A 13,571-nucleotide genomic window follows, 5' to 3' on the forward strand; every position below is an offset into this window, starting at 1 on the left:
CGCCTATCTTTCGCTCAGAAAAGTCGCTTATCACCATGTCGGCGGCCGTGTTCACACTGATCCGCAATCGTTTGACTTGTTCTTCTGGTGATTATTCATCTAATAGTTGTCCTGTATAAAGGGGTAGTTGCGCTTCCTCTTTAAGGGCGCCTTCACACTTGTGATCGTGTTATCGCTGCATATTTTTTCATGCAAATGTCAATAGGATTTTCTAATGTTAAAACCCCATCGCACAAAAAAGGTTGTGCTTTGCTATTTTTGTGCAGTACATTTTTAACATTAGAAAGTTATATTGACATTTGCGTTTAAAAAACGCAGCGATATCGCGGTTGCAAGTGTGAAGGCACCCGTATAGCTCTTCTGTAGTAATCTGGTACATCGGAGTTTCCCAAACTCCAGACCCCAACAGGTTATGTTTTCAGGATATCCTATAATACGTACACCTGTGGTAATGTCTGAAGCACCGACAATAGTTACATCACCTGTGCAACACTGAGGAAATCCTGAAAACATGACCTGTTGGGGGTCCCTGAGGACTGGAGTTGGGGAACACTGTGGTGCATGAATCTTCTTGACTTTGAACCTGCTACATATTCTTTCAGCCCTTCCCATTTCCTGAGGTTCCCCATTAGCGCCTCCTTCTGCCCCTCCGCTGTATGACGTGTCGGTCGGTTTGTGTATTTAGGTGGTGACAGACATTCGGCTAGTTCCCCCTTTCTCTATGTCTTGTGAGAGGGGGCGCTATTCCTGGTCGTCCTGTCTGGATCTGTGTTGGCATTGAGTACTTGTGCCCCCTGGTGTGAGCGTCGCCCTCTGTGTGACTGGAGCTCTTGGTGTTTTCGCTCCTTTTCCTGCTGTGACCCCTGTGCCCTCCGTCACGTGCTGCGCCCTACACGGCGGCACAAGGTGTCCCTGTGCGATAAGGAGCCGGCTTGTATACTGAGGCCAGCTAGAATCTTCTCTCACTGCTACGCTTTAGTCTTGTTTTCTGTCACAGCAATGTGGCATGGAGAAGCCGCCGGCAGTACTGATATGACACGGATGTGTGCGGTGGAGAGGCTTCTTACATCCAGTCCTCTGAGCGACAGTTTTGGGGCAGGAAATGCTCTACAGATATCTTATCTGTCCCTGCATGCACTGTTGGTCACAATACTTTCCTACTGATGGGGCACATGTACATACCTCATATGGCAATTAGAAACTAAATCCACTTGCTGTAGTGTAGCCTACAGCGCACTTACCCCAATATCCCCTTACACTGAGGGCTCATCTACACGACCGCGTGACACATGGTGAATGGAGTCAATGAAGGTAAATAGACTCCCATTGAGCGTTCACATTAGCGTGTAACAACCAAGTGTAGATTCGCATGAGAAAAAGATGGCAGCATGCTCTATTTCTCGGCGTACCACGTAGCGTGAGCCCTATACATTTGTATAAGCAGCGTGTGCACACTGTCCCTACGTAATACATTGCGTATGGGCGGCGACTCGTACACAACCCGGCTATGAAACACAGCGGAGAATTTAAGAAAAAAAAAAGTCCCACTACATATGACCGTGTGCGTGATATATGTAGTCATGCGCAGGGCACTCGCTGTCATACACGGTCTCTGCTGGCTCACACAGACCAGTAAAGCGCTGCAGGACTCCTGAAGTGTTTTACAGATACGGTCGAGTGAATGAGCCCTTAGGCCGGGCTCATACGACTATTGGTATTCGTATTACGTGGGCACTGTACGCCCATGTGATACGTGGTAGCTTGCAGGCAATCGGTTACATTGCCTCATGCAGTTCCACTCATATTAGTGTGTCGGAATTGTGTAATCCGCAAGCACAAAATAGAACGTTGTATTATGGCACGTATAAATGCAAGATAGAGCCCATTGTTCTCTACTCTTGGGTATATACCAACAGCCCATACGCAATTACATCGCTTAGTGACAGAGCGGGAAATATAAACAAAAAAAGAGTGTATGGGTACAATTTTGCAGCCATACGCGGCTCTACACAGCGTCATAGCTGGGTTCACAGCTGTAAAGTTCTGTGGGACCCCCTCGGCGGTTTACCGTTATGGCCTTATACTACATAATAGTTGGGTGTCTACAACTGTATAGGCTGCCATTGGGCATTGGATAAATGTGGATGAAGCGTGTTGTCCCCTGATATCTGTCAATGTGCTCAATCTATTATTTGCCTAGAGATAAGCGGTAAAAGAGGTGATCAGCGGCAGCTCAACTCCTACTTACTAGTAAAATAAATGTGTATACTTGGGTGCTGTGAGCTGCATGTTTATATGGAGGTGGGAGAACTAGGCGTGAGCGGAATAAATGGCCTTTTACAAGCCTCAGCGATCAGGCAAGAACATTCGGCGCATTATCAGGCCGTGTAAATATGCCCATGATCGGCTGATTAACCAGCAAACGCTTGTTTCTTGTCTGATCATGTCTTCTTTGTGAGCAGAAAGAAAACGCTCGCTGGTCAACAGCACATCTATACAGGGAGCTGTGCGGCTGACTAGTGGTAACTCCTTCATCCCTGTGCCAGCGATCCTCTACCATCCTGCGTTGTAGATGGGCACCCCCTACAATGGGCTGATTCTCAGCTAATATGAAAGCACCTAATGGGCTTTTGCCAAATTATATCCTATGTGAGAACTGGGGTCAGACTCCCGCCATTCATGATGTCGTCCACCTATCCCTAAGTTAGGCGATAACTTTATAACTTGGCACAAGTCTTTCAAGGCCGCCTGCACACGGCAGGGCTGGATTCTGCATGCGGATTCCGTCCCTGGGAGCATGTACCTGTACTTTGAGTTTTCAATCTGTACTGCGGATGGTCCCGTCAGATATGCACAGTACAGTTTTTCTTTTTCTTTCAAACTCCTGCTTTTTCCGCATCATCGCCTAGCAATGACACCGAATCCATGACCTTTCCGCAATATGATTGCAGAAGGGGCGCGGATCGGACGGCTGCCATTGACTTCATGGGAAGCAGTCTACACAGAATAAGTGAAAAAATGGAGCATGCTGCAATTTTTTTCCCTCCGCAGCTGGTTTCCGCAGGTGTGCAGGAAGAATCGATTTCCCACCACGGATTCCGCAGCAAATATCCGTTAGGAGCCCTAAGGCTGAGAGCACACAGCTGAGTCAGATTTCTCATGTGGTTTCCCACAGCGGAGTCCGACCCTGCATCCTTGTCCGGATTCTTCTTCTCTGTGCTGTGGGTATGCTGGCCGGCGCACATGTGCAGTACAGATAATGAATGCTGCACCGTCGCTAGGCGATGAATTTAGATTGCATGCTATGGCGGGTATTTACTGCGGGTTACGCAGGCGTACGCCAGCTCCGGATTCTGCATTGCAAATCTAGCCATGTGCATTCAGCCTAAGTGTTCTGCTCACAGCTATGTCCCTTGTATGACCAGTTTTATGAGATCCACGCGTGGTTCTTGAGCCGAGGGTTGTGGGACTGTGCTCCGTGTATTCAGCAGAGGACGTCTTGTAGAAGAATGCTAAGAAGTTGCAGGAAAAGACACTTATTCTTAAACTATGTAGAAGGAGACCTTTTTTAGGCCTCGCTCACTGCATTGAGAATCTTTTGCTGCTGCGTCTTTGTTTTGTGGGGACGTCCTATCAACTGCATTAAATCCCACACGATTCACACCTTGTGTTTGATCACCACACACTATTACAAACTCCATGGAAAAGCCAAGTGTTTTTACTTGCAGTACTGAAGTCTCTGTTTTCCATGATCTGCAATACCAGACACAGCTTGTGTACGAACATGGTGGTTGACTTTTGAAAAGAGCGAAGCCTTTTTTTTTTTTTTTTACTTTGGTGACTCTCCCTCCCCCATGGCCCTATGACTAACCTGCTCTCTAAACCTGATGTTGACACTTGCTGGTGATGAGTCCATCATACCAGAAAGCTTTGTCATTAAAGTATAAAAAAAAAAATAAAAAAATTATATATAATATGGAGAGTACATTGAGCAATATTCCTGATCTAAACCAAGTAATCCTTATTGGAAACCTAACACCTTGTAAGCATAGTGTCTGATACTGGTGGTGATTTCACTGGTGCTAAGAACATATTTCTGAGTGCGCTAGACTTGTATTACTTATTTTCACCAGCAGAGGGCCCCATTGTACTGAGCAGCTTTAGAGGAAAGTGTCAGAACTCCATTACTAAAGTATCCATGAATACAGGGAAGTAAAGATGTTTTCTGGCTTATTTACAGTAACATTTGGGCTTAGTGGTGTTCTCTGGAATTAAATCCTTCCTGACCATCGATGTGTAGGATAGGCCAGTCCTTGATCAGAAGTGGCCCGAATCCTGGGATTTCCATGGTCATCAAAACAAAAGGGTCACTTTAGTGATTTTGCGGACACTTTGGCTAGCCCATACACATGTTTACGTCTGGTACTGAAGGTCGTCTGGGATGAGACATTCCTACCCCCCATCAAAAACTAATAATCTGTACTTTTCCTTCTACTTCCAAAAAGTGTTCTTGTCCCATGAAATCTCCAGTCCTCCCATAATTCTGCCAGTCAGCCCATAATTCTGCCAGTCAGCGTTGCTTGGATTCCCCTGCTCATCTTACATGCAGTAAAATCACTTACATTTTGAGCCATTCATCCGTTCAGCAGCCATGTTTTTTTGTGTCTGCAGCCCCAGCTTTCATTGCTTAGAGCTATAGGACTGAATGAGATCACCACATTACACTGACGCCCAAAGCTGCGCGTACAACCAGGAGACCTCGGCCATTGGAAGAGTCTAGGAAAATAGTAGTGCAAAAAGACAGCAGTCATGTGCATGCGGGGCAGAATTTGGGGAAAAATGCTAGTTTGCTATAAAAGTCCCCCGACAGATGTCTGGCTGCGCTGATGTCATGTTGTCGTGGCCTTAATCTTTGCATTTAGAGCGGCAGGAAATTGGAAGTAAATGTGCGCAGATGTAGCAAAGTACATGATGTGACATTGATGATTGTTGCAGTGCAGAATTCACATTCAGTGTTTTGTGGCAAAATGTAATCTTTAAAGGCACAGATCAGCTTCTGAGCAAATTATAATGCTTGTTTAAGTAAACATATAATACTGACCGGCATTGTTGCTACCATTTATATTTGCTCCGTTGCATCTAAAGTAATGTAAACAATGCAAGCCACTTTACAAATGATCAAAAGTATCCTAGCATTGTGTGTACCGCTCCTCTGTATCCTGCTTAGAGGATATGGTCCGGTCCTATGTTCTATTACTTCACTTCATCTGTCCCCCCTTCATGCTTAATGCTAGGCTTGAGGTGTTAGGACCTCCCATAACCCCAACAAACGCAGGTCTGCCCAGGGCTGCTCATACATAGGGGATCAAGACTTGGAATCAAAACTCTTTGCAAAGTTACTTCGTTTTTTCCTTTCGATGCATTGGAGCAATAAATAGGTTGTTTGTAACCATTAACAGAAAACTATTAGCAATTCAGTTACAGTTCATATGTTTCATACAGAACATAAATTGGCCCATGTAAATGCACACAATGACCAACAGTGGATGTATTGTAAATTGGTGATTAACTTCATTAGAAGAGCAATTGGATTTGTGTTTCCCAATGTTCTTTTATGTACATTTATAATCAGATCAAATGTCCATCTTTGAGAAAAAAAATGTTTTATGTACGTCCGGGCTTCTTGGTATTTTATAAAAAAAATTGTGATGTGTAAGTGGCCATCCAAGATAAATCCTGCAATTCGCTTTTTTTCATTTTTACAGTGTACCTCCAGCTATCCAGATCAATTTGTGTTTACTAATTTCACATTCTATACCCTGTTTCCCTAAAAATAAGACCTACCTCAAAAATAAGCATGATCATGATTTTTCTGGGTTTTTGAGGATGCTAGAAATATAAGCCCTACTCCAAAAATAAGTCAGTTACAGTTCATTAAAAATTTAATTTGAATTGTGGCAGCTATACAGGTAAAAAAAAATTTAACTATTAATCTAAGACCCTGCCTTATTTTACAGGAAACCGGGTCCTAATGGGGTTTAATTCTCCAATTTTCTCTTACAGAACTCAATATCCCTGCACAAAGTTTGATGTTAAAAATTGTGGTGGCCTACAGCTTTAACCATGGGAGAGAGGAGGTGGGGCCGTGATGATTTTGAGGCCTGCCTGCATATAGATTTATTTAAACGGGGTTGGCTCACAAAAAATATTTCTAGTTAAATGGCTTGTCTAGTTGTAAACTATTTATGGCCTAGCCTCAGGACAGGTCATCAATAGTAGATCGGTGTGGGTCTATTACCCAGGATCTCTACTGGTCAGCTGTTCACTGAGGCTGGTGCACTTATGGACTGAGATGATTTCTGCAGGAAGCAGACAGCTCCATTCCCACTGCAATGGCAAGGCTTGGTATTACAGGGAAAGTTCCTATTTTCGTTAATGGGGACTTTGCCTGTAATATCAAGTTACAATGTTGTCTCATCTCTTATCACTCGCTCAGTACCGATATGTCTTCTGACATATGAGAAGATGAAGTAACTCGCTGCACCAGGGTTCCCTTCACAGACCCAGTGGAGCAGAAAGAAGCAAGACTAAGCATGTGTGACCACCTTGGCACAATTACTGGAGTGGACACAGAATAGAAACAGGTGGTGCTATTCTAACATCAGTCCTGGAGTATCTGAGGATAGAAACACTTTAAAATAAAAATTTAGAATTATGCGTGGGATTTTACTAGAAGCAATAATTTTTGTGGGCCAACCCCTTTAAGAACTAGTTGTCCAGCTTTTGTTTCCACCGGCATTGCAGTGAAATTGATGCCAGAACGGATCCTGGGTTTTTGTATGGCATTCAGAGCATCAATTTTGATACTGGATGCCTCTCGGCACTGGACAGAAAAACACGTGCAGTGTTTTCTGTTTGAATTTGGGTGCCAGATGTGCAAAATTGCTCCAAAAGGCACCAGTTGCCTGGCTTGGGAATGAAACAACTGCACAACTGATGAATGGAAACCCAGCCTTAAAGAGACTGTCATCTCCTTTTAGCCCAATAAGCCAAGTTTATGGGTACAAGCGGGTAACCTGCTGAATGCGGTGATGCAAGTGTTATAATTACCTTCCCCATCGGTCCCCCGGTATGAGTGCTGGATGCAGCTGCTGAGTGCATTGAGCATTGTTGCTTCGTCATCCGCCCATTATAAAATTAGACAGACTGGCTACTAAGCAGCGCTGCTCAATGCACTGAGCGTTGGATTTCAGTACTCACACTGGGGAAACGACAGGGGAGGTAAGTATAACGCTTACTTCCTTGGACTGGGCGGGTCACCTACTCTCACCCATTAGCTTAGCTTACAGAGCTAAAAGTAGGTGAGTCTCTTTAAATGGCAGCAGCATGAGTGTCTGCAGTAAGCACCCCTGGGGGTGCCTACAAGGTCACACCGTTTTATAAGTTAAAGGGGTTTTGCCACTACAGACATCTATAGTATATCCACAGGATATGCCATAAATGTCCGCTAGATGTTCGTTCCATCCCTATCATACCTGTTATTTGCATCACACGGCCCAATATCACACCAGCAAATGATCAAACTCTCATCATTTGCTTTTGCGAACATTTTATTGCTCCGTGTAAAAGGAGTCTAATGACTATCTTAGACAGCTCAGAACCCGTTAAAAAGGAGTGCCCAACAACCATGCTGTCTGATGGGGACAATGGAATTGAGGACAACTTTGTAAAAGGAGCCTAACAGAAATGTAATATTTATTCACAAGGACCCCTATAATGTGCTTGTACACGGGACGACCTGCCAGGCGCACATGCCTGCCGTGTCGTCCCAGCAAAAACTGTTCCTGTACTTTTACATAGGAGCGATTATCACTAGTGAATGGAGATGGAGTGGGCCACGGGTTTTTTTTCCCTCCCACCCACCCACCACCATTCACAGTAAGCAGGCAATCATCCATAAGTGAACGACCTCCTGTTTACACGAGGCGATTCATCATTTGTTTTTTAGCATGCAGAAACTGAACAACGAACGATAGCCCAATGAATTCTCATCCGTCGTTCTGTCGGTACATGTATTTACACTGAATAGTCGCTCAGATTTTCGCTGGATCGCGGGAATTCAAACAATTATCGGCCTGTGAAAAAGGACCTTAAGTGCTATATTTGTTTCACTGCATGATGTCCCTTTACACCACTGCTTCCCAACTCCAGTCCTCAGGGACCCCCAACAGGTCGTGTTTTCAGGATTTCCTCAATATTGCACAGGTGATGTAATTATTGTCGGTGCCTCAGACATTGCCACAGGGTCTTACTATAGGGTATCCTGAAAACATGATCTGCTGGGGGGTCCTGAGGACTGGAGTTGGGAAACACTGCTTAAGGACTCAGGTACACGGCACGTGCGGATTCCGCATGGGGACTCCTGCCTGTGGCCGGCGACCCTGTATACCTGTTTGTGTCTTCTTTCTTCTGTACTGCGAATATGTGCGGATGTGCCGGCTGTCGCACATGTGCAGTACGGGTTTTTTTTTAATCTCCTGCTCTTCCATGGAATCTGTGGCCCATCTGCAGTCTCAACTGTGGACGTACTGCGGTTCAGATGGGCTCCATTAACCTCAATGGAAGCCGTCCGTGCGGGAATCGCAATAAAATGGAGCATGCTGCATTTTTTTTATCCGCAAGCGGAAACTGCAATTGTTTTCCGCTTGTGTGCATGAAGAATCGCTCTTCCATAGCATGCTATGGAGGGTTTTGGCTGCGGAATCCAGAGTCGGAACACCTGCTCCAGATTCCACAATGCAAATCCGCCCGTGTGCATGAGGCCTTATGGCCTCCAATATATATCCTAGGAGTCGGCCATACACATTACATTGTCACTGATCATCTTGGGCATGCGGGTCTCACGAGTGTCACCAACCGCAGATGTTGGTGGGGACAAAAGGATCAGGATTTAAATTTTGGCTGATCTTTTCTTCTTGGAGAGGTAAGCCACTTTCATAGTCACGGAGATCCATCGCTCCCCATTCAGAGCATATGTATGTGTATGGAGGAGGCAGGCGACTCTGATATGGGACATATGATACAAATCTGTAACCCAATGGAGACTTAATTTCTATATTTCTGTAACTATTTACATTTTTGAACAAGCTGATATAATCAGTAAATTCTATATGTGTATAGATGGCAGTAAGTCGCAGTCTATCACATCACAATCATTTCTAGTGTCTTCTAGCTTTCACAATTATAAAACCAAGCAAGTTAACTTTTTCTTCTGCAGTGTATTAGAGTATACAGGTACTGCCAGGTGCTGGGGTCACTATTGTATTGGGGGTTTCTAGCCTCTCCTATACATCTCTGTGATGACAGATGGATATGTGGCACTTACTGACTGTGTCCTTATGTGGAATTTCAGCTTTTGATAAGCTGGACAGAGGATGACGATAGAGCTTTTTTCCCTCCCTCCCCCCTGCTCCTCTCCATGGAGAAGTGTCAGTGCTCAGTGCTGTCTCCTTACATGACTGGAGGCTGTTTGGGTTGATGTAGAGGTAAGGGGAGGACTAAGGTGGGCTTACATAGTATATCCCAGCTGGGGAAGAGGCGGTGCATACCTGAAGAAGATGTGGAGTTCAGGTGGCTGCAGGCTGGAACAGCTTCCTGACTTGGCAAGGACACCTCACAGAGGGAGAACACCTATCTCCGACTAGGATTGGCTTCTCTGCGCCCTAAATTCACGTCTCACGTGGGGGCTCCAGGCAGGATGTGGGAGGAGCTTTGCTTAGAAGACGTGCTACTGCCGGATCCTGTGGCGACTGCCCACCTAAATGACAGCAAGGTGCAGCAAAGTTCTGCCATGTGGTCAATTTGGGGACCAGAACAATCCAGTTCCCACTTGGTTTGCCTGATGTGCTGCATGGGTTAGTATAAGAGTTGGGTTGGGTGTATTCGCTGTGCACTGAACGCTGCCTCTTTCACTTCCCCTGCACCTCGGTATATTTAGCAATAATCCGTTTGCTGAGTTCACATCCTCAGGATGAAGCATTGCATGTGTCATATAGTGATGAAGCCCGAGCGGAGAACCAACCGTGTGTCTGTCTGATATTGTGCCATGCCTGCTCTAAAGGTGTCTTGCTTGTCATACGTTTCCCCTGTACCCCACCCCGCATAAAATCTCCTACCTCCAAACCGTATCTTTGGATTATTGTGACTGCCTGCTAATCCTGGCAGAGAATGGGCTGCAGTAGGAGTTTGCTGGCTTAGGATAATCTTTTTGCCTGTGGAGGGTGGGAAAGTGTCCCTCCCTGGTAGGTCATGAGCACCTGTCGTTACTCAAGTTTTGACTTTTTGCTTAATTACTTTATTTTCTTTCTTGTAGATGAACGTGACAGAGTGCAAAAGAAAACATTTACCAAGTGGGTCAACAAACATCTCATCAAGGTAAGCCCGCTTTGTTTTTGGCAATAGTTGGTCCTTTTAAGAGTATTTAAGCTTTTTGTGCTCTACCCCCTCTTTTTGTGTGTAAAGAACAATCTATCATTCCCTTTTACTTTCCAACCTGTCCATTTTTAGCATATTTGGTACATTTACATCTTGAAACCTAAAGTACACCTGGTTAAGGATATTCTGCGTAAAAAGTAGTCCAAATCTTTGTAGCCATAGGTAAGCACAAGTTTGTGGCTTCGATATTTGAAGGAATCTACCACTTCAGCACCAAGCAAATATCGATCTGAAAGCAAAATAATCCCAACATTATATTATAGCAATAATGGTATTACAACCTAGATGAAACTTTTTTCATCATATTCTAAAACAAACTACATTGCAAGCCAGAATAAGCAGTAGGTCCAATTACACCGCGGCGGGCGTCCGCCTCCGGACTCCGCAGCAAATACTGCTCATAGTATTCAATGGCAATACACCATTTCATCTCCACGAGCGGAGATCGGCTGCGATTTTCTGCTCGCGGGGAATTAATCGCAGTATGCTGTGATTTTGTGCAAGTTACGCACGTCTGGCTTCCATTGACTTCAGTGGAAGCCGTCCGTCCCGTGGCACTTCCGTATTGAGCACTGCGGAAGATTCACGGGATACGCGTCGCCCCCCCAGCACCAGCAAATTTTGTGCATGCTCGACGGGGTGCTGGCCGACACATCCGCAGCGTGTGCAGAAACCGCTGGACAGGTAAGCTGGGGTCACCGGCCGGGCACTGGGTCGAACTCCACGGCAGGAATCCCGCATGCAGGGTCCGTCTTACCCGTGTGCAGGAGGCCTTAGAATGCAGTGATGCAGCTTTGCTTTGGCTGCATGAGTAAGGATCACTGTGTAGATCTTGCGACCTTGTGCTGCCATTAAACTCAATGGAGTCGCAAGGTGTTGAACCGTGACTCCTACGTCACGATAAATCCATCAAGGTTGGAATTTTTTTTAAATTTTGGAAACGTCGAGTTGCTGTTGCAGCAATCTGCATCTTGTACTGCATCTCTGTTGAGTTCAATGGCAGTGCAAGGTCGTAGAGCAGTGCAGCAAGCTTTGGTCGCACCCCCTCTTTAGCTGTCGGTTACTGAGTAGTCCTAGCCTTAAGCTAGAATTTTTTTTCAAAAAAGCAACAACCTACAAAATACCTGATACATGCCTTGGAAAGTAAGTGCACCCCAAAAACACATTTATGTCTTGAAAACCGACAACCTGCTGATTGCATTTGTCTTGCTGGTCAATTGGCGGCAACAGATGCAGCAAATTGTAGCTTCACTGTTATAGCATGGTGCCGAAAGTTATCTTAAACCATCAAAAAGCTATTGCTCTCTTATCGGAACACAACAAAATTCATTGTAAACCAATTTGATGTGTAAATAAAATACCTTCATAGCACGGCCCATCGTGATACCATGTCACATTAAGGGCTCCTGCACACTGGCGAGAGTGGTATCGGGTTGTGATTCACGGCCCGATATCACCCTAACAATCCTTCTGAACACCCCTGGATGTGAGGTGTTTTCACATAGAAACAGCCTCGCATCCCTGTGGGGATTCTCTTCATCCCTCCCGTGGCTGTTACAGTTGCGGCAGGAGATTGTGATGCTCTACCACTGTTTTGCCGGCCCCATTGAAAACAATGAGCGATATCGCAAAAAGAAAGGAAATGCTACAATTTTTTTTTTTTCACGCAAGAGTGAGAACAGCGCAAATGAGAATAAAACCATTGAAAATCATTTGTTTAATAATCATGCGCACTCTCGCATCGTGAGAAAACCGCACGATTTTCTCGCCAGTATACAGGCCCCCTAATAGTCAAGCTAAAGAAAAATGCATTAGTTTGTCCACCTTCATGTGACTTTATGACAAACAGAAATAATTTTTCTCCAAATGCATGAACATACATTTGCACCTAAAACTCATATCAACTTGCTGTATCTCAGGCAGTATTACAGATAGAGCACTGATCAGGTTTTAAAATCAAGTTTCTTAGCTTTATATGGAGACCAAAATCAAAGGTATGTATGCAATATAGCCTGAGACACAGGCTGTATAACTACAGGAGTGAAGACTGCAATGAGAGCTGCAGGTATATGCAGCTTCCATTTCAACCACCTGTATCTAAGGGCTGTCTCACACAAGCATATGTTAATTGCGTATTACGCGTGCAGGTTTTCCGCACGTAATACCCTGTACCAATATTACATAAGTGGCCATGTTGTGGCTCACACGTATTGTGTATATCATGCACGCAAGAAAAATTGCAGTATGTTCTATCTTGCGGCATATTGCGTGCATACACTCCAAAATGGTACATGGCGAGGGGCGAATTGCAGCCCATATGCAATGTCATTGTGTAAAGACTGCGTGCCACGTGCTTATATCTCGTGTTCTTTACAATATGATTGCTCTCCGAGCTAGTTTGCTTGTAAAGGGGTTCCTGGGCAAGAACTATTGATGACCGATCCTCAGAATAGGTCACCATAACAGATTGGTGCGTGTCCGCTGCATGAGACTCTTGATGATCAGCTGACAAGGAGGTGGCACAGACAGCCAGAGGGCTCAAAACTCAGTCAGTGGCCTAGTACAGTAGTGCAGCTCTCTCCCCCATTGCAGTACATTTATCCTGAGGCAGGTCATCAATTGTTATTGACTGGAAAACTTCTTTAATGGAAAACGGACATTGCATGTTCATACTCTGTATGCATGCTGCCGAGTGGTAAATTCACGAGTCTGATTACCAAACTGTGTGACATGACCTCAATCTTCTTTATGCAACTTCTTCAAAACTTAGTTATTTACTAGTTATTTAGCAATTAGCTATCTCCTGCCCACAGCGATCAGCTACTATTGTTAGGGAACACTGCCAACACATCCTCAGAAATTAGGTACCTGAACCTTGTTTTCTGCTCTGGACGTGCACATGCAACTGTTGAGTTACTATCTCTTGGATTTGATTACCTTGAGTGGGATCATGTATTCCCTACCAACAGCAAGCTGGAGTCTTCAAAATATAGAGTGATTGAAATGCAAAGTATGCAATGATAGTTCTTTATTTGAATAAAACCAGATAACAAGTTGAAGCTATCATTTGGATTCAA

General features: G+C 44.8%; 1 protein-coding gene across 15 annotated transcripts in view; it reads left to right on the forward strand.

The window, feature by feature from the left end:
• The window catches only part of MACF1 (microtubule actin crosslinking factor 1), a 184,512-nt gene that overhangs the window by 20,563 nt on the left and 150,378 nt on the right, over positions 1-13,571 (forward strand). For all 15 annotated transcript variants that reach the window (XM_066573920.1, XM_066573971.1, XM_066573929.1 and 12 more), the window contains exon 2: positions 10,373-10,434. In XM_066573920.1, coding sequence (XP_066430017.1) covers positions 10,373-10,434 — 62 coding nt within the window. The remainder of the gene's footprint in view (positions 1-10,372; positions 10,435-13,571) is intronic.

This window comes from Eleutherodactylus coqui, chromosome 1 (assembly GCF_035609145.1).
Source record: "Eleutherodactylus coqui strain aEleCoq1 chromosome 1, aEleCoq1.hap1, whole genome shotgun sequence".
Taxonomy (NCBI): domain Eukaryota; kingdom Metazoa; phylum Chordata; class Amphibia; order Anura; family Eleutherodactylidae; genus Eleutherodactylus; species Eleutherodactylus coqui.